Below are 19,531 nucleotides of genomic sequence, written 5' to 3' on the forward strand. Positions count from 1 at the left end.
TGAGGAGCCTACTCCTGGCATTTCTGATTTATAGAGGGCTGGGGGAGGGGGGAGGGTCTCCGGAGCAGATAATTTGCGTATTTCGCAGCTTTTCTACTCATTCTGATGCTGCTTGGCTACAGACTGAAGAATCGCTGTAGTTGCTTATTGTAAAACATTGTATATAGTTACCAATGTCACCCTAATTGCATTCCTCTAGCAAAGCTTTTCCATGTGGGATGGGAAGATCAATATTGAATTTTCTCCCCAGAAACTCATCAAGTAGGAAGGGCTAGAGTCGATTGGTATTAGTTTAATTAAAGGTTCGTCGGTTTAGAAAGTTAAGCACATGTCAGTATATATAATAAACGTGTGGCCTTCCTTTATAATTTTTTCTGTTACTAAGCATGGCACCTTGAAAGTCTGTTTCTAGAAGTGTCTACACTCTTTGTTCATAGAACATAACTTTAGTAATAGCATTACAATTCTCTTCTGCCAGCCACTTATGTGACAGTCGCCTTATCACCTCAGGGTAATTAACACGGTGACTAAATTTGTTCACAGTTTCTTGGCTGAGCACAAATGATTTGTTGATGTTTTCTTAGTAAAATCTTACGTGGAAGTTTTTTTTTTTTTTAATCCCAAGGGCTTCTGGAAAAGGCTAAACAGAGGGATAGCTTCCAGAGACTTTCTGGGGTATTCAGATGGGCAAGAGTTAAGGTGGACAAGCTGCAAGAGCAGCCATTGTTTGAGGTTGTAATTTGCTTGGCTGGAAGAGGTGGGTCAGCTTAAGAGGTGGGGCTGTGGGAGGGAGTTGAGGAAGAGTGACATGAATTTGTAGGAATAAGCATGGGAGGAAGGCTGAGCTTGCTCAGGAAAACAAGTTCTCTTCTTTAAGCAAAGACCTGCCTTTGATTGACAGCACAACTAGGAATGTTTTAGGCAGTCATCAGGAGAAAATGCCTATGGTGCATATTTGTTTTTAAGAAGGCAAAACCCTATTTTTTTTTTGGTTCCAATTTATTATTTCCTAATGAAATCTGAAAGAGGGATCAGATTCGACACAAAGGAATCATCACAATTTAAAAATGGGTTACATTTACTGCAACTCCACAGCCAGCTCTAGACGGAAACAAACCACGAGAAAAGGAAGAATATTTTTATCCCCAAGCATCAACCACAGAATTATTATAGCGTAACAAAAATATTATGTTTAAATTTCTTCTCTCTACGCTGAGGCTCACAAAGCCGCTTTATCCGTTGCTACATGTCAGTGGTGTTTGCTTACCCTTTCTCGCTCACAAATTTGGCTCTGTGGCTCAGGCCTAATAGAGCTGGAACTTGTTGTTCCCACTATGTTGAAATAGTTTTGTCATTTCTTAAGACATTCCAATTGGGATTCCTTCAAGAGAAAGCTTACATTCACTCCATGGAAATATTCTTTGTTTACATAAATGGGGCTTCCTTTGGTTTGTTTGTTTGTTTGTTTTGTTTTGTTTGTTTTTTCTCTTCCTTTCCTGGTGAAAATGTCTATATGCTCGTTCTGTGTTTTATGTGCAATTTCAGATCAATAATAAAGTATTTTGGCGGAGGCCACTCTGGTAATTGTTATGAGTATGATTTAAGAAGTCTTCTTGTGACATATTTTGGAATAGTCATTTCTCTATAACAAAGGGGCTATTTAAAAGACACTTGAATCTGTAGCAAATGGCATCCTGCTTTTCATTTTCCTTTAGAATACTTGTATCTTTAAATAAACTTTGGGGCAGGGGCACTGGCCACTGTATAGCTTGTTTATAATTTATATAGTTTAGTAGAATACAGTATTGACAGTCTCTTTCTCCTATCTGTTGGTAAGCATAAGAAATGAAAAAAAAAAAACAAAAATGAATTAAAAACCAAATTGAATTTGAAAGGTCATCCTTGGAAGGAGAATGGATGTGGCCTTAAGAAGGTACTGAGTTGAAATCCTTTCTAATCTTTTGGATGCTTTTTCAAGTGAGGCAAATTACCTACACTCTCTCCTCAGGGAAAAGAGTCCCATTCCCAGCAGTATACAAGTAATTATTTTAAAATACATTTTTTAATTCTTCCTAGATGCATGTGGCTTGATTGAAACTTGCTCTGATAATCAAATATGATGAGGAACAACTGCTTGGCCATATAAAGCTTCTTTAGCCCACACCTACAAGTGGAAGGAGATAAGAAGCTAGCAGGAATTTTGATGTGTTCCGGAAAAAAAAACAACATGAAGGTATGTATGATCTCTCATGTAGCAGTGAGAAGATTTAAATCCAGAGAGATCTGAAGATCCAGGACCTTCTGAAGCAACTAGATCTACCTTTCCAAAAGAGAAAGCCTTTGAGTCTCCTCTGTGATGACAACTACACATTCAAATGGAGAGAGCACTGTGTGCTGAGAGAGATAAGCTGTGGTCTCTTCTTTAGGTGCTGTCAGTTGATGAGGGCTCTGAAGTTTTAGCTCAGAGAACAGCCAGATGCCTCCAAGTCAAGAACATTCAGTGTTAGTAGTTAGTAGTATTTACTTAGTTAGTAGTAGTTAGTAGTAGTGGTCTGTAGACAGAACTTCAACAATGGTGAGGCAAATAATGCCAATAGCAAGCTTTCTGCAACTTGAAATGTTAGCTAACAATCCAGGTATCTGCCTCACATAGTGACTGGCTCATAGAAGACTCTGGGATGTGCTGGTTGAGTCTGAATCCATTCATCTTAAGGTGAAATACAGAATTTGAAGTTAAGAAAACTGTTCTAAAAGGGAAGTTCTTTGATCAGTTTCAGAATGGCCCCATTAAAGAGTCTCACATTAATAAAATATCTTTAGAACAACATGAAAGGTTAATTTAATTAGAAGCCTGTAATTGGAATCTTATTCAATCCAGGGTCAGTGTTAAGTTTCTTAAGTCATCATTACTTTATGATAATTAACAGAACATTTTCACAAAATAAATGCTTGAAGTTTATGAAATTCTGATTTTGAAACTTTTCTACAGGCTTGACTGAATTCTTATTATTTTTCAAAATCTGAACAGAATGGTGAGTCAGTGATTAGCAGTTAGTTACTAATTAGTAGCAGTTACTTAGTAGTTAGTAGTAGTAGTCAGTAGACGGAACTTCAGTAATGATGAGGCAGTTGTATGCCTAGGTTAGTGGAGGCTCTGAACACTGAGGAGTGAATCCTGAGTAGTAACAAAGCAATTTTATTTTCATTTTACTAATAATATAACCACTGGAGTGTCAAAGTTTCTATTAGGTACTGATGACAGAAGGAACCCTGTTCTCAGAGTTTGGGACAGAAACTTTAAAGACAAACGTTTCTGAGAATCCAATGATAACAATTATAAATGAATTCAAAAGTCTTTCACCTGTTAAACTACGTCCCTATCTCTGAGAGTACCCCACCCCACAGAGAAGTCTCATGGGCAACTGGTTGGCCGGGCTAGTTTGCTTGTTAGTAGGATTTTGGAGAGAAAATGCCCGAGACAAGACAACACATATGAAAGATAGATGCTGGCTCTCTTGGGAATGTCTGACCTTAACCGGAACTAGTGAAAGATCCATAGGCTGAGAGTTGGGTGATGAGATATTAGTCGACAGATTGGGTGAGGATCCCCCCCTTTTTTTCCCAACATGCCAACATTCATTTCTAGAAAATGTTAACTGGTAAATGATTGCCTGCCTGCTTGTTACTATCTCTCAAGGGAAAATACAAAATCTCATCCTATTAACTTCCAGAAGTTGACCTTGACCAGATTATTTTTCCCTCAAGAACTATTTTAGAATGCTCACAATCAAAGGCAGCAGAAGAATCAAATTAACCCTAATGACTTCCTATCTGAAACACTTGTTAAACAAACAAAAGGAATAAAAATGAATTTCTTTCTTTAAGATATTTGCATCTGTTTTGGGAAGGATACCTGTTATTGCAAACAGTTCTCAAACAATGTGCACTGGGTCCATTGACCTGAAGAGTAAGACTCCTTTGTTCTTTGTTCCATTTATGAAAGAAAATTAACTTGACATGAATTTCTGGGCAATATGCAGGATATAGTTTAGGTTATTCAACATGTTAAATGTATTTTTGTTTTTAAAATACATATCCCTATGGTATGGGAGAAATAAAGTAGAAGAGAACAAATGTGTTGAAACAATGAAACACTTCCAAGAAAAAGCATCTTGCAACTAGTAATTCAACTCATCTATAGTTGTCACTACACTGCTTAGAATGCAAACCTTTGATAGAAAAAAGGGACTAAAAACAATATTGACATTGCTATATTGTCAGTTCATCTAAAACACTTAACCACTAGAGGTCTGTCAGGATCGTGTGGTTATGGGGCTAGACTCAAGTACAATATCCCCTCCTATGTATTGATCCAAAGTATAATTAGTCCTGAAATATTAGCAACAATGTCAAAATGGAGTCGTCTTTTAAAATGGAGAAGTGTTAAGTTACCAAGTTGAGTAATTTAAAAACGTTATACACTTAAAAGTGGAAAGAAATTATTAAAAATATTTCATGAGACATCTGCACAGATCTAATGTATTCCATAAAATAGTTCAATGGTGTGGAAAGTATGCCAAAAACATATTTTTCTTTGGTTGTCCAAGCCAAAAACTATATATGCCCAGCTTTGATTTTCTTGTCAAGCCTGAGAATGAGATTAAATTATACAGTTGTCTCAGAAAACTGGGAATCTTTCTTACTTAAAGGTAATGACTTTCAAATATCTTAAACAAGGGTAATACATGACAGAATCCTACTTAACACATTTTCTTTGTGCCAAACTATTTCATTTAAAAATATAATCTTGTCAACAGTATAGATAATTCTCACTCACATCGTTATTATAACCATACAACTTGATTCTCTGCATTACTGCAATGCAGTGTAAAAAGCTCCTAAGATTTTTCTTCTGAATATTTTTCAAGTGTAATGTTTGCTAAACTAGATTTAGAAATGTAGGGGAAGATTCACACAGAGTCTAATTTTTCACAAAAGCAACCATTAAGATTGTGTGATTTTTATCATGGATGTTTATGCTATCTAGTTTATTTCTTAGTTTATTTTGTGAAGCAGTTACATATTTGGTTTAATTTAATACATTTAATAATAAGAGTAATTATCTATCTTGGAAAGCAAACTCAAGATTATATTCTTGACAATAGAGGCTGGAGCATCACAAACCAAGAATCACACTTTTAGAAAGGATCTCCTTGCAAATTTGAGGTCCTCTATCATATGTCTTCAAAGAATCTAAGAAAAGTTCTGTAAATTATAAGCTCACTGGCACAGAGTTCCAGTAGAGAGGGATATGTAACTATTCTAATAAACCAGCTTTCGCTTCCTCCAGTACAATTTAGATTTGGCCAAGCATACCTGAAATTATTCACTACTCTAATTACTAGGGTGTGGTTTTGTGAATTAACTATCAAAACTGATTCAGTATCTGTGAAGTTTGCTAATTCCTTCATTGGTTTATTTGGTCACTAATGTGAATTTTCCTACCCATTGCATACCTCAAACACAGTAAACGGTGAGCACTCGACCCACTCATGTTTCTTAGAGTTAATATGCATTTTTCTGTTTTACACATGACAGCTTTAGAGACACTCTCATGGGGCTTGGTGACATGTATATTGTTCTTTTCCACTCTACACCTACAGATTTTGATAGACTAGGCTAGGGAGTGGACACAGGGGAAATATAAATATGACCTCAAGAGAGATAAAATCAATAAAGTAGTGTGTAACTCTAGTGTAGTATATACCCCAAGCATTTGTAGAGATAACACACCATGTTCTAAAGTCTGTTTGTATTTGTAGAGATAGCACATTGTGTTTCTATGCCTGTGAAAAAGTCATCATATTTGATTTTTCTATGACAAGTTTACCCCTAGAAGAAAAATTCCCAATCAATCCTTTGTAGTGTGAGCTTTCCTCTATTGCTGAGAGGTTATACCAGGCATAGGCAATAGGGAAAGGAAATGGTATACTAAGAAGTGATGGGTTTTCCTCAGAGTGAGTATATCAAAAATAATGATTTACAAACCCATCTACTTAAATGCCCCTTGAGGCAATGAAGTCAGAGAACCTTTCACAAAACTGAAAATCCATAGGTTCCTTGAGTGCATCTCTTTGGACATCTTGGCAGGCTGTGAACAGCAAGCTGGATACTTACCATTTCCTGTGGACTGGAAAGTGAGAGCACATTCTGTCTCTCTTGGGAGTTCTACCCTTCAGTGGCTTGCCCTTGTGCAGGAGGGACATACTCTGCTTTGGGAGATTGTTACCCATGGTTAAATATTAAAAATGAAACACCTAACTATTTCACTTGTGTTTCTTTCTCAGAGTATCCCAGAAGTACTATCAGCAGTATTCAACCAAAACTTTTGAAATGTGCTAGAATGTGTGACAACAATGGCTCTAGCAATAATAGTGTTTGAAAAGAATAGCAAAATCCCCAATCTGTTATAAAACAAAATCTGTAGGGAGACATGAGCACACACATTAACAAATATCTCCACAAGAACACATATCCCCAGTAAGATAGATGTGATTTTGCAGGTCTCTTTCATGTGTCACGCCACTAATTTCCCAACCAATAATCACATGCATCACTTCCTAGTTTCATCAATGTTTAGGATGCCTTGGCCAACAGATGTGATTATTATAAGGATTGTTAGATGCCACTTGTAAGTCAGAATGAATTGCATACTGTCAGTGGTGAAATGGCCCGATGTTCCTAAAGTCATGACCATACAACCAGGACTTGCCATGGCTATAGCTGCCAAACATCAGAAAAGGAAAATCAAAAGAGAGACTCCACATTTTCAACTCAGAAAAACCAAATGAAGTCTTTTGATGATCTGCTTTAGAAAGAGGAGCTTCATTCCCACAAAGCTCCCAGATGTAAGATCAAACTAGATCCTCTCACTTTAATTAATTAATTTATTTATTTTTAGATTAAAACCAGGAATGTGAAAGCACAGAATTTCTAGTGGAGGACAAATGGCAGTGGGAACAACACATTTCTGTTTGCTTTGAGATCACTTCCTGAGATAGGGGTGTTCATCAGATGCCAGCCACCTATCCATCTCCGCAGGTTTGTTTCAAATAGTATATTTGTATGCTAATCTTATATTTGAAAAACAATGACAACCAAACTTTCATAAACTATACTATAAAGCAAGGTTCTCTGAAATCTTCAAGGTTGGAAGGATTGAATCAGAATCTGCAAATTAATGTTTGCTCCTAAGCTCTTGACAGTCACTGACAGCCACAGAACATTGCTGAGGTCTATTAAAGGGTCCAGGATCTTCACTATTAATACTCATTTTGCTCCTTTTTTTTTCAAGAAGCAAACACCAGATGCCAATTTTATATGAAATTAAAGATCAAGATTCAGGAGACACATCAATTTTTTGATTCAAGAAGAGTGTTTGAGTTACACCTCATTTCTTTCATCCTTGAAAGTGTGCCACACATGCCTACACGATGGTGTGATGAAAGAGTCTGTGGGAAACTTTAAGATGCTCAGATGAACAAAGAATGACTTGCATGTCCCTATCTAGTGTCCAGACTCTACCAGAGCAAGAGCATACTCTTTCTTCTACCCACAATTCTTATTCTATGTCTGCTGTCACCTCTTTGTGTGTTCTTTTGATTGCATGAGATATGAAAGTCAGTGACTTTCAAAAAATCATCAACATGTTTTAGGAATAAGAAGAAATACAATATATGATACTAAATGAACAATTTGCTTGTCCCTTGGGAAGTAACTAAACTTCCAAAAACCAGTGTGATGGGTGGCAAGATTTACTATAATGCGCTGTGTGATAAAAGTTGCTTAACAAGTGATAGCTTATGAGTTCATGTCCTTGGATGCAGAAAGCAAGAAGATAGAGTAAAATTAAAAAGTAGAAAAGTGGTAAAGAGAAGGTGTGCCCACTGCTTATCACAGCATCACAGGACAGACAGACATTTTGATGCCACATGCTGCTCATGGGCCATCTAAACACAGCATGACCAAAGGGCTGACATTTGCATGAGCTTGAAGTTTGGGTGCCTCCTTTTCCATGGATGAGGATACTGATTGCACAAGGATACCTTTTTGGTCTTTATTTCTTCAGAAGCATGAAAACAAACAATTAAAAAATGACGTAGGTGACAGTGAGGAAAGGGGACATTCCACAGTATAGAACATGCTGTGCCACTGGTGATGAAATCACAAACAGTTAGAAACTTTATTGTTTTTTTTTCCTGTGTCAATAATGTGTACCAATTGCAAGGGACAGCACCGTGAGTGCCTGTCCCCTTAAAGCCGTGCACAATACACGCAAAATAAAAACAATCAAACAAATAAAATGAAATCATTTACACAGAATAATTAAGAACCCTGAACATCCAGAATCAGGTTTTCCCTACAGCATGAAGACGGAAAAGTCAAACAAACCAAAAAGCTTGAACTTGAAACTGACCAACAGCAAGAAGTTCTTGGGAAGTTCTCTGTGAAAATTCACTACAGAATTATTGATATTCCAAAGATGGCTTTAAAACAAAACAAAACAGAACAAAACAAAACAAAAACCAGTGCAAAATCTTTCTAAGATCTTTTAACCACGTATATCCTTTGACTATATATACTGGGTATTTCTAGGCTAGATTTCCACTTTTAAAATCTAAAATTAAGATTAAAACAATCAAAACAGGATGGCTTAGAGCGCTCCATTGAGGAGTCCCCAGTGTTACCACTGTTGGTGGCCTGTGGCATGTTGTTACCGAAAGGTACCATTGCCACAGAGATTAAAAACAGGCTAATTGGGTCTTCCCAGTGATACTGGTCACCACCATAGTGCCCTGCTTGGTCTAAATTAGGAAGATGAAAACACCTGCACACTGGCCAAGGCTATAAAGAGTACTTTTCTTTTCCAGAGCTAAACGTTACATTCTTTTAGGAAAAACAAAACATGAGCATTTGGTCAACTGCCTTTGTTGTGCAATTTTCATGTGACTATATTAAAAGTCATAATTATTTTTCTCTTGCAAGATAAAAACTGTCTCAGTGTCACCTCTTACTCTTTGAATAGGAATCCCATTCACTAAATACCCATTGGGAGCAGGAATCTGGGCTGTCTTGGTCACTGTTCCGCTCCCAGGTTGTAGTATTACCTGGCCTATTGAATGGGCAACAAGTTTCTATTCACTTGTCACTAGATGTTGATTAAACAACGAACACCTATGATCACTGAGTAGAAGAAAGGAAAGAAGTTCTCAGCGATATTTATTTCGTAAGTATCTGAAGTCAATGCAGAGGGCCAGGGAGGCTTAGAGAGGTGTCTGAGAGATGGGCAAAGCCATCCCATTTCCCATTAGTAGAATCACAGCTTTTGGAATGTTGGGTTCATCTCTACTCTTTGGTACTTTTGAATGGGAAGAGGCATTCCTTGCAACGTGTTAAAAACTCCACAGTCTCTTTAAGTAACTTCTTCTTAGTCATAACCAGTGGACCTCTAAAAGTCCCACTGGTCACTCAGACTTTGTTTCCTCTCAGGAGTTGCTAACAAATTCAGAAAGTCTGGACTGAGAGGTGAACGAAGCAGGGCTCAAAACAGCCTTCTCTATTAAAAAAACAAAAACAAAAACAAAAACAAAAACAAAAACAAAAACTAGCACTATCTATCATCTGTGCCAGACAGAGCAGATGTGCAATAAATACTTTGGGGGAGGGGTGGTGTGGAAACCATGGCTGTAAAAGTCCAGGCACATCCAAGGTGTCCACTTGTCTCCCCAGCCTTTCTCCTCGGCCTACCAGAATTAATGGATGATTCTTAGAGGCCTCTGATGTGCTCCACATGGCTACTATTTCATGGACATCTTTGTAGTTTGCCTGCTATCCTCTCAATAACGTTAATCTCTCCTCACATGACAATTATTGCTTCTTAGAAATGAGCGTGCAGATTCATGAACAATAAGCCATTTTCTTCTCTTATCCCTATCAATATCCAAACTCAAGAACAATTGAAAAGAAAGAACTCAGGTGAAAAGAAAACTCACTTGTATCTTCAATGTCCAATCAACATCGCTGAATGGGAGGACAGTATTTGCTATACTCTACTATATACAAATACGCTTTGTTTTATTTGTTTTTCATCCATGCACTGTGTAATGGGGATCACAACAACAGTCCCAAACAGGCACATGAAGGAGGGGCAAATGTTCAGTCATGACTGGGACAGGATTGTGCAAGCCATGGATGCCACTGAAAAGAAAATGGATGGAAAAAAATCCCACGCAATAGCAACGTGGGACCTGGACACACGTGATGACTGAAATGGTGGGGTTAATCTTCCTGCTTGCAGGGATTGGGTGGAGGGCAGGAGGAGGTCTGGGACGGAGTACCTGGGGAGTAACCTGGGATGGAAGGAATAAGGGTCTTACTAATCACAGTTCAGAGCTAAATAGATAAGGGAGGAAGAGTTCTGCGAGTTCCTGGGAATCCAGGCACATTATCCCTGTACCTGTTGAACAAGAGTGACAGGCACCATATCCTTAGACTACATCTAGAACCACTGCCTTTCCTGGCTCCTTTTCAGCTCCCATGCTTCTTCCTGGAGGCAGTTCACGACTGTTCACATTCCGGAGATAAACATAAAATTTGGTAATATAGTGAAAATGTGCGTTTTTCTTCTTCCATGCCCAGATCCTCTCCTTAATCCAAAGTAATGTTTAAAGTGTTTGGAGGAGGTGAGGAGACTCTTACTGATTTTAATATTGATCCCAAATCCACTCACCTTTGGGTGGATCACTACTTTCTGTAAGAAGTAGGATCTTGGCCCTCCAAACAAAGCAAAGCAAAACCAAACCAAAAACCAAAAGCCAAACATCAGCCACCTACCCCCACCCCTCTCCCACCACTGGAAACAAAACAAAACAAAACAAAACAAAACAAAACAAAAAAACAAGAAAACAAATAAAAGCCTTAACCATTTATGAACTAGGAGAGAGTATAGCTCTTCTAGGACGAGCTGCAAGATGGCCCTGTCTCCACGCCTTGTTCAACTCGATGATGCCCGGGAATGGGAGATGATGGTTTCTGACTTCCGGTCTAGTACGGAGTATGTTCTTGAAGCTGGATTCCATCAGCAGGTTAAGTGAACATGACAAATGTCAGTTTTTTCTGTTCATTATACATAATTTTTATGTATATATATATGTATACATATATATATAAATTTACTATATCTGATTGTTCCTTTAGAAGCCTTTTATGTGGCAGTAGGCCTCCAGGGAAGAGAAGAAAATGTACAAGAGCCACAGGAGCACGAACAGGGACGATGTGAGGAGCTTGGCAGTCCGGGGCCCTCCCAGCTCACCTCCTATTTCTGGCCTCCGCCGGTACAGCAGCACCCCCACGTTGATGAAAGCAAAAATAGTGAAGAGAGTGACAGAGAAAGCTAGCGTGCCAGGGGACACTTTGAACTGTTCCCCGTTGGCCGCGTGGTAGATGGCAGCAATGGACCAGGCCACGCCGATTCCCAGGAAGACATTCACAGCGTTACTTCCGGTGACATTGCCTATAGATGCATCTGCATACTGGTCCTGGGTAGCTGCTACTTTGCTGGCGAATGTGTCTGTAGAGAGAGAAGAAACAGGCCACAACACTGAGTTAACCTGATAAAACAGAGTCACGGAGCTTCCACTGCGCCCACTAAACCCAAGCCCAAAGGAGACTCCTCTTTCTCTTTCGAGTCAGTCTTATGGTCAAAGGAACAGTACACAGCTCTCAGGAGTTAAGGGCTTGGTGCTGTCTGCATCACTGACAGAGAAAGTCATGTAAGTCAAGTTCCCCTCCCCCTGCCCCCCCACAGATACCTAGTTCTTTGTCTACTGGGATTGCATGGCAGGTTTTCCTTTTCAGGAGTATTTACAGCCCAAGTTATATCTATATCCAGTGGGGACCTTCAAAAGACTGACTATTTATTACAAGGCTCCATCCAGCTGTTCTTGGTCATAATCCCTAGGGCCCCCCACCCCAAAAAAATCTATTTTCACAGAATCTCAAAAGATTTCTAGGTCACTATGTGTTGGAAATGGATGCAGGAGGGTGTTTGCAAAGTGCCGTGTCAGCAGCTACTGCTTACAGAGATGACGGGGCTGAAATATCAGGAGAGAGTTGCGAAGATCAGGAAGCAAGTCAATACTGCAACTGAAAAGAATCGGACTGTAATCATAGCTGACATTTGCCTAGAGACTTGAGAATAGAGAAGTAGGTTCACCGGTATGACAGTATTGATTGCGATAATAACGGGAGGTGATGAAATGCAGCCCAAGGGTGATAAGCAGCAGGCCACACAGCTAAGAGGAAATGATGGTGGACCTGGTACATCTCCTTCTTGCCTTCTAAGCTCATACTTGTCCACTGTACCCTCTCCCCATGCCATAGATACTAGAAGGTCTCCTCAATGCTCTCTGCTAACAACCTTCACTGTGTCTGTTTTGAAGATAGGGATAGCATGGCTTAGTACTAAAAGTCAAGGTTTTGGACAGCACAGCTTATGCTTCTCCATGAGAAGAATAGAGAGATTTCTGATCCTCTTTTACAATGGACTCTGTGACCCTAGGTCACAATTCTTCATTGGAATGGCGGTAGTTGACATCCCTCAGATTTGGTATTTATAAGACAGAATTTATAATATAGAAAAGGCTGCTTACACTCTTTGATCAGTGGTAGGTAGGTTTTTGTCACTTTGTAGAGACAATAAAAATAGAGCAGTATAGATTGGTTTACAAGTTGGGAAGGATTCCACTTGTTAATCATAAAGCTACTCTATTTCCGGCCTGTGTGATGCCTAGTTCCTGTCACCAAGGCTTTTTTCAGGGCTGGTGAAATGGTTCAGTGAGTAAAAGAGCTTGCTATGCAAGCTTGTTATCCTGTGTTCGATCCCTGGAACTTATGAAGAAAAAATCAACTCCCCAAAGCTGTCCTTAACCTTCATACCCATGCCATGGCATGTGCACACCCCCCCATGCCCCACTCTTTGCGTGTGTCTCTCTCCGCATTTCTCTGTCTCTGTCTGTCTGTCTGTCTGTCTGTGTGACTATCTCTCTTTCTCTCTCTCATACACACACACACACACACACACACACACACACACACATGCTCTATCACATACATACTAACTCATGGATGCCGTCTTACACACAGCGTTGTTTTAGTGGTCCCTGGAAAGTGCCATGCACAACATGTTCATAACAGATGCTGATAATGGCTGCACTGAATCCACATTTGCAGTTTTAGTGATGGTGAATGCCATAGGTCTACTCTGGGCCTCATGGGTACCCTGCATGCTCTGGCAGGGTCCCATGACATGTGTCCTGTGATACTTGAATCAATTTCTTCTTTGTGTTCCTATTCTGTCATTACCATCCCGTGAATAAACTTCCATGGGAACAATAGGAAAAGCATGCATGTTCATATCACCCTGCAGATCCCCTGCCTTGTGAAGAGGAAGAGGGTTATTTAGGTTAACCAAGACAAATGCTGATCTGCAAAGTAAAATACAAGAAACAAGTAATGCCATGGTCTTGGAAAGGATGCTAGCATGTTCAGAGGTTGGCTCCTTAAACACAAAGATACAGGAATCAGTATCTTTGTGTTTACAATTACAATCAAACACATACAATCAAACACGTTGATGCTGGCATATATCTGCTTTCATACATGCTTATCCCCAGCTGGCCTTTCATGCTTTATCTTCTGTCTTGAGCTTTAATTAACTGTATGTCAGTTATAAACTCTCCAACATTTAATGCTACCTTGTTATTCTCTATGACTATAAATCAGGAAGCAGGAAGGTTTCCAGGAGTTAAACCACACATCAGAAAGTTAGGCCAAAACTGTTCCCTGTAGACCTGTTTTCAGTTCACTTTATATAACTTTGGCTAAGTCATCAGGTCAGCATACAAGAATAGACCCCTGTTTTCCTACAGGACTAATTACTTTTTTCTTAACCCGGATCCTCTTAACTTTATAGCTACTTGAACATCTCTTCTGGAGACGGCCATCCTTACAATGTTCCGGGTGGGACCTAGAGTTCTCTGTTATAAATCAAGAGTGTCCCCTCACCTCAGATAGCTTGTCTTATTCTCTACTCTTTCAGGACAACGGCCCAGTTTGTGCTTAGGAGTGACTTTAATGGAGCTTAGTTTCATGGTGGAGATATACTTTTTCAGCACATACAGATGGTCTAAGACATGTTCCAATACATACTGAATGTCAAGGTGTCAAAGTGGCAGGCAGCTCACCAAGGAGATATTCTGGCAAGGAACTATCTGAAGGCTCCCTTATACAGCATCCTGCCCTTCTAGTTTGTTTCCTCATCTAAAATGGAGACTCTAGAAGATCTCTAAGATGCTTCCTAACACTGTTGTTTAGATGGTCCACCCAATATGCCAACATACTAAATTTCCTTTTGGTTTCGTTCTACTTCTGTAGAAGTTTGGATGTGATCATTTTTCGTTATAAGCAGTGGTGATTCTAGGAAGATTTTCAGAACCGAAGCCATTGCGTTGACCAAGCTGTGTTAGTTTTAGTAAAATTAACCCACACAGCACAGCCTTTTATCTTTTAGCAATAGGTAAGAAAGGTTGAAAATTATTACCGCCCACCTTCATCAGGGAAACTACCATTGAAATAGAATAGAGGAAACTTTGTCTCAAAGGCTATGCTTAATTTTAATTGTGTTTTCGTATTATTAGCATCAGATACATGTGGGAACCTTTGCTTAACCTTTGCTTACAAAAATGTACATTTGGGATCCACTCTAGGCTGATTTACTCAGAATCTATAGGAAAAGGATTTAGAAATATACCTTTTAATAAGTGTCTTAATTCCCAAGGTGAGGAGTTAGGAGCCATAGATCTAAGGTTTTGAAATAAGAGGACCAGGGATGGCTGCTAGTGCCCTGCTGGGAGGAGTTGGTGCTGGTGTTCCAGGGAAGCAGCTGATCAGAGGCAGGAAGCATCTGGCTTCTTTTGGAAAATTGATGCCCTAGATATGATGGTCATTTTGTGCATAAAACCTCTTGGGTGGTCTTAGTGGAGGTGCCGGGGCTGCTTAATTGTAATCATCTCACTGGAGTTATGCTTTGTGCTTGTTTTGTAAACATTTCTGCACAGCTACACTGAAAAGCTGACTGAGTGATCTTCCTAAATTAACTAGATTCTCGCTCTTAGAGGAGAAAACATAGAAGTGTGTATGCCTTGTAGGGTTTGAAGGGAAATGAGTCACCATGAACAGAATCTAATGGGTGCTTAATTTTACTTTCTATTTCTATAACCGAACAAAGCCGGAGACACTAAAGTATGATTCTAAACTTCTGGGAGCTGTAACAAACACTCTTTGCCAAATAAACTTACTAACTTTACAGCCTCATGCCTTTCAATGTGATCATATAGAAATTATTCTTTTTTTTTCTTTTTTTTTATTAGATATTTTATTTACACTTCAGATGGCATCCCCTATTCCCATTCCCCCCCACCCCCCTTAGGAAACCCCTATCCCATGCCCCCTTTTTCTTTTTGCATTTATATATATATTTTAAAAATAATGTTAATCATAGGCTTTATAAGTTTGGAATTGTTCAATCAGAGGTGTAACCCACTGACCAACCTAGATATAACAACTATCTTTGACTGGTGGAGATACATGAATATCTGCCTCCCTGTCTCCCCCCTCTTTCTCTCTTTCATCACCTAGCTTCTCCTCTCCTTCTTCTTCTCTTCTTACTCCTTTTCTTCCTCTTAGTACTCCTCCTACCTTAGCTCCTCCTACACATCACCCTTCCTGTTAAAATGAAACTTTTCTCTCAAAATACAATTAGAGCATAATTATGCCAATTTGTACCAGTGAGGTACAGGATAGTCCTAATACCCAGTCCATCCTTTTGTTGACTAACCAGCTCCTCTGTCATCTATTCTAACTAAAACATTTAGTTCTGAACCTGGCTTTAGGATGAATGTCAGCTGACGACCATCCACTCAAATCTTTTCTCTTAAGGTCAATAGCTATATGTTTTCAACCCCATCAGAAATCCAGAATGACTGAGTTAACTATAATTGTGGGAAGTACAAATCATAGTTTCTAAAACTTAGCCAATTTATAGAGACCTATGAACACCTGGACACTCGCTCTACTTCAAAACGTTGGAGCATCTGTTCTTCTACCTTCTGGCCCAGGATCATCTGACAGACCTTAGTGCTGCAGAATTATTAAGGGCTGATTACTCTGTCTAGGCAACAACCTAACCGAACAAAGCCGGAGACACTAAACTATGATTCTAAACTTCTGGGAGCTGTAACAAACACTCTTTGCCAAATAAACTTACTAACTTTACAGCCTCATGCCTTTCAATGTGATCATATAGAAATTATTCTTAAAAATCAAAACAATTCTTTCAGGAATTTGCAAGTCATCAAGAGTCATTAGAGATTTTCTGGTTAAGTTCCCCACCTTCCATGTGGCTGTAATGTAGGTGCTGTTGAGGCATTATGTATGCATGCGCCTCTGGTCTTCTTCCCTTCCATGCCCTCTGCCTCTTGCTCAGAACTCAGGCAGAAATAATTTATTCAGGTGCTAACTCTTCTATCTAGCCAGACATAAACAGGATTTAGCCTTGAGTCAGTTGTAACATTTACATACCCAAGTAAATATATATGGATGCCACCCCTGGCCACATGAAAGTAATCCTTATTTGGCTTCCAAGCAGAGTGCCAGAAACCAGAGAATTACAATTGACTGATTAATGATGAGAAAGAAAGGAGTTGTAAAAACTAAGTAAAGGCAGGTTGGAGGTGGGGGAGGGGAAACTAAAAATCTCTGCCTATAAAGCTGTCTTTAAAGAGATTGAAAAAGATATGGAGATAGTCAACTAAAAACTGCAAGAGGTTGCCTGCTGGCAAGATCAAAGATCAAAGTTCTTGCTACTTGTCTCCCCTCCACACCCCACCCCCAGGGCAAATAAGAATTAGCAGGAGAGCTTTGGGAGAGAGCAACTGCCTGGCCCTGGACTCTCTGCTTAATTGTCTGGGCTGAGGCCATCTCAGAGGAAGGGTATGAAGCTTTCACTCGCATTAGCCACTTACATGGCTTCTTTCTCCCTGTAAGGAAGACAGGTACTTCCCCTGGGCTAACTGGGCAAGGCTTCCTACAGGATGGCTCTGACATCAGTAGCAAACAGACCTGCCTTGGCTATTAAGTGACAGTTTATTTTTTCATCTTTAGCTGTTCACTAGAATGTAAGCTTTTTGCAAAGGTACTCCTGGGCCTTAGATTTCCTACCATGTGACTGACATGATGCTAGAGTTTAAGGTCAAAGAAAGAAAGTCTAATTCAAAGGAAAAGTAATGAGAGGTTTTTTTTTTTTTCACAAGGTAGAGAAGAGAAAGAACAGACAATTTAATCGCCTCTCCAACGTGTACTTTGATCCATTTCCTCAGCTGAAAACGACAGCCTTCCCGCCTATCACACTCAAACAGGGCGGGTTTCCAGTGAAATGTCCATCCATTCTTGAGAGGATTTCAGGCCCCTACTCAGTGGAACTCCTAGGTCTGGCATTTGATAAAATCTGCAAAAACTCCAAATAAATAGCCTGAACATTTTAAAACAAAGATTTTATTTTCATTTCTTTATGTGAGCACTGGGAAAGGGGGAAGCAGGCACATGAGTTTGCAAAGGACAACAGAGCCCTGGGTCCCCTTAGGCTGGAGTTGTAGGTAGCTGTAAGCCCTTAGATGTGGGTGCTGGGAACTGAAGTTATTTATTTATTTATTTATTGATTTATTTATTTTAGAACAGTGTATGCTCTTAACTGCTGAGCCATCCTTCCAGCCCCATCTTGAATTTTTAAGAGGATGCTGACAGCTTCCTTGGAATGGGAATTGATGTATTTATTTGAATTTCTTCATCACTCACTTCATCTTGTCTTTGGTGCTAAAGAAACCCTAAACAAATTAGCCTAGTATATACAGAAGAGTAGTGATATTCCCTTCTGGCTGTCCTTTGAGATTTTTATGTGGGTCTGAAGTAGAGGAGAATACGTATGCCTACAGTCTTAGGACCCTCATTTTTGAATCTCACTTGTTTATTGCAAGAAATAAAAATGACTTTTGTAAGTTACATGTTTGAAATTCCGGTGCATACTTGATGAGTAAGGGGGCCAAATGGGCTGATTGGAGAGAAGGCCCCTTGTTCTTTCTAAACCTTTTAGACAGGCAGCTAAATGCTGATGACCTCTGCTCATCACGGGGACATTTACCAAATGGAATCGAAGGTAGATGGCTCATGTGGTCACCAGAATCAGAGTATCCCTGTGGGTAACTATGACTGTTACTGAGGAACACTGGGCCTAAGCACATAATCTGCACAATCAGAGATCTGCTCGCCTCTTCCTCTCTAGATTAAAGGTGTGGACCACCATGCTCAGCTAAGGAGCATAATCTTAAAGGAAACTTCAACAACAGAGTTGAAGATGCTTCTGCATCTCCTCTTTCTTCTGACTACTGACTTCGTGTCTTCAGTTTGTAAACTGTGTTATAGATACATTATCTTTTCTTTACTAGGGGTATGCTGCATTGATTGCACTGCATGGAATCGCTTTGCATATTCCCTTAACCTGACAAGTGCTTTGTACAGACTTGGTAAGAGATCTGTGCCTTTGAGATACTAGAAGAAGAAACATGATGCCCATGATGATTGGTCAGCCTTTATACTTGGGATCTTTCTAGGATACAGTGAGCTGAACACACCTGTCTCTTTCCCAGTGACGCAAAACAACAACCCCAGATACTTAAGACCTTGCTGGCTAACGTCTCTTAATTTTAACATGCATGCCAACTACAGAGTGCTTGCACAGCTGTTGTGTGGTTTGCTTATTTTTTCCAACAATTATGAGACTGGGTGGACAGCTGCCCATAGCTCTACCTCACTCAACCCCTAGGGCATCTCCATTCACCTTGCTAGATCGTGGTTCATGTTTGGCACTGATAACCCTTTGTATTACCTAACTGCCCGAGCTTCTGTGGGCATTAAAGTGATTAAGTTGCACAAAATTCCTTTTTCACCAGCCAATGAGGCCGTGGCAGTTTAGCTGACATTGAAATGCTTTTTTTCCTGCATGTGTATTAATTTAAAATAATATGCCTTCAGGAAACCATCATTAATAACTGATGCCTTAGTGGGACCATGATTTGGATATTTTCATGGCCAGAACTAACCTAGAATATTGGGAATGAAGGGAAGCAGAAAGTTTAGGGAGGAAAATCCAGGCACTGGGGAGAGCAGATGTGGCAGAAGTGAGAGAAGAGCAGTAGCTTCCCAGGAGAAGAAGAACACTCAGTGACTAAAGACTCCATGTGGAACAGGAAGCCCAGAAAGTCAATGCAGGTCCATAGTCTTAAAGATTGCACACGTCACTGTGAGTCTGCAGGGGAGCACTAAAGGCTTAAGTGTAAGTTGCCAATGATTATGGTCTAAG

General features: G+C 39.7%; 1 protein-coding gene across 28 annotated transcripts in view; it reads right to left on the minus strand.

Annotated features, from left to right (window-relative positions):
- Positions 1 to 980: 980 nt before the first annotated feature.
- Positions 981 to 19,531, minus strand: part of Slc8a1 (solute carrier family 8 member A1) — a 286,639-nt gene continuing 268,088 nt past the window's right edge. For all 28 annotated transcript variants that reach the window (XM_076942360.1, XM_076942356.1, XM_076942362.1 and 25 more), the window contains one exon: positions 981 to 11,629. In XM_076942360.1, the coding sequence (XP_076798475.1) occupies positions 11,253 to 11,629 (377 nt within the window). In that variant the 3' untranslated portion in view covers positions 981 to 11,252. The remainder of the gene's footprint in view (positions 11,630 to 19,531) is intronic.

The sequence above is a fragment of the Arvicanthis niloticus genome, chromosome 11, assembly GCF_011762505.2.
Source record: "Arvicanthis niloticus isolate mArvNil1 chromosome 11, mArvNil1.pat.X, whole genome shotgun sequence".
In the NCBI taxonomy this organism is placed as follows: Eukaryota; Metazoa; Chordata; class Mammalia; order Rodentia; family Muridae; genus Arvicanthis; species Arvicanthis niloticus.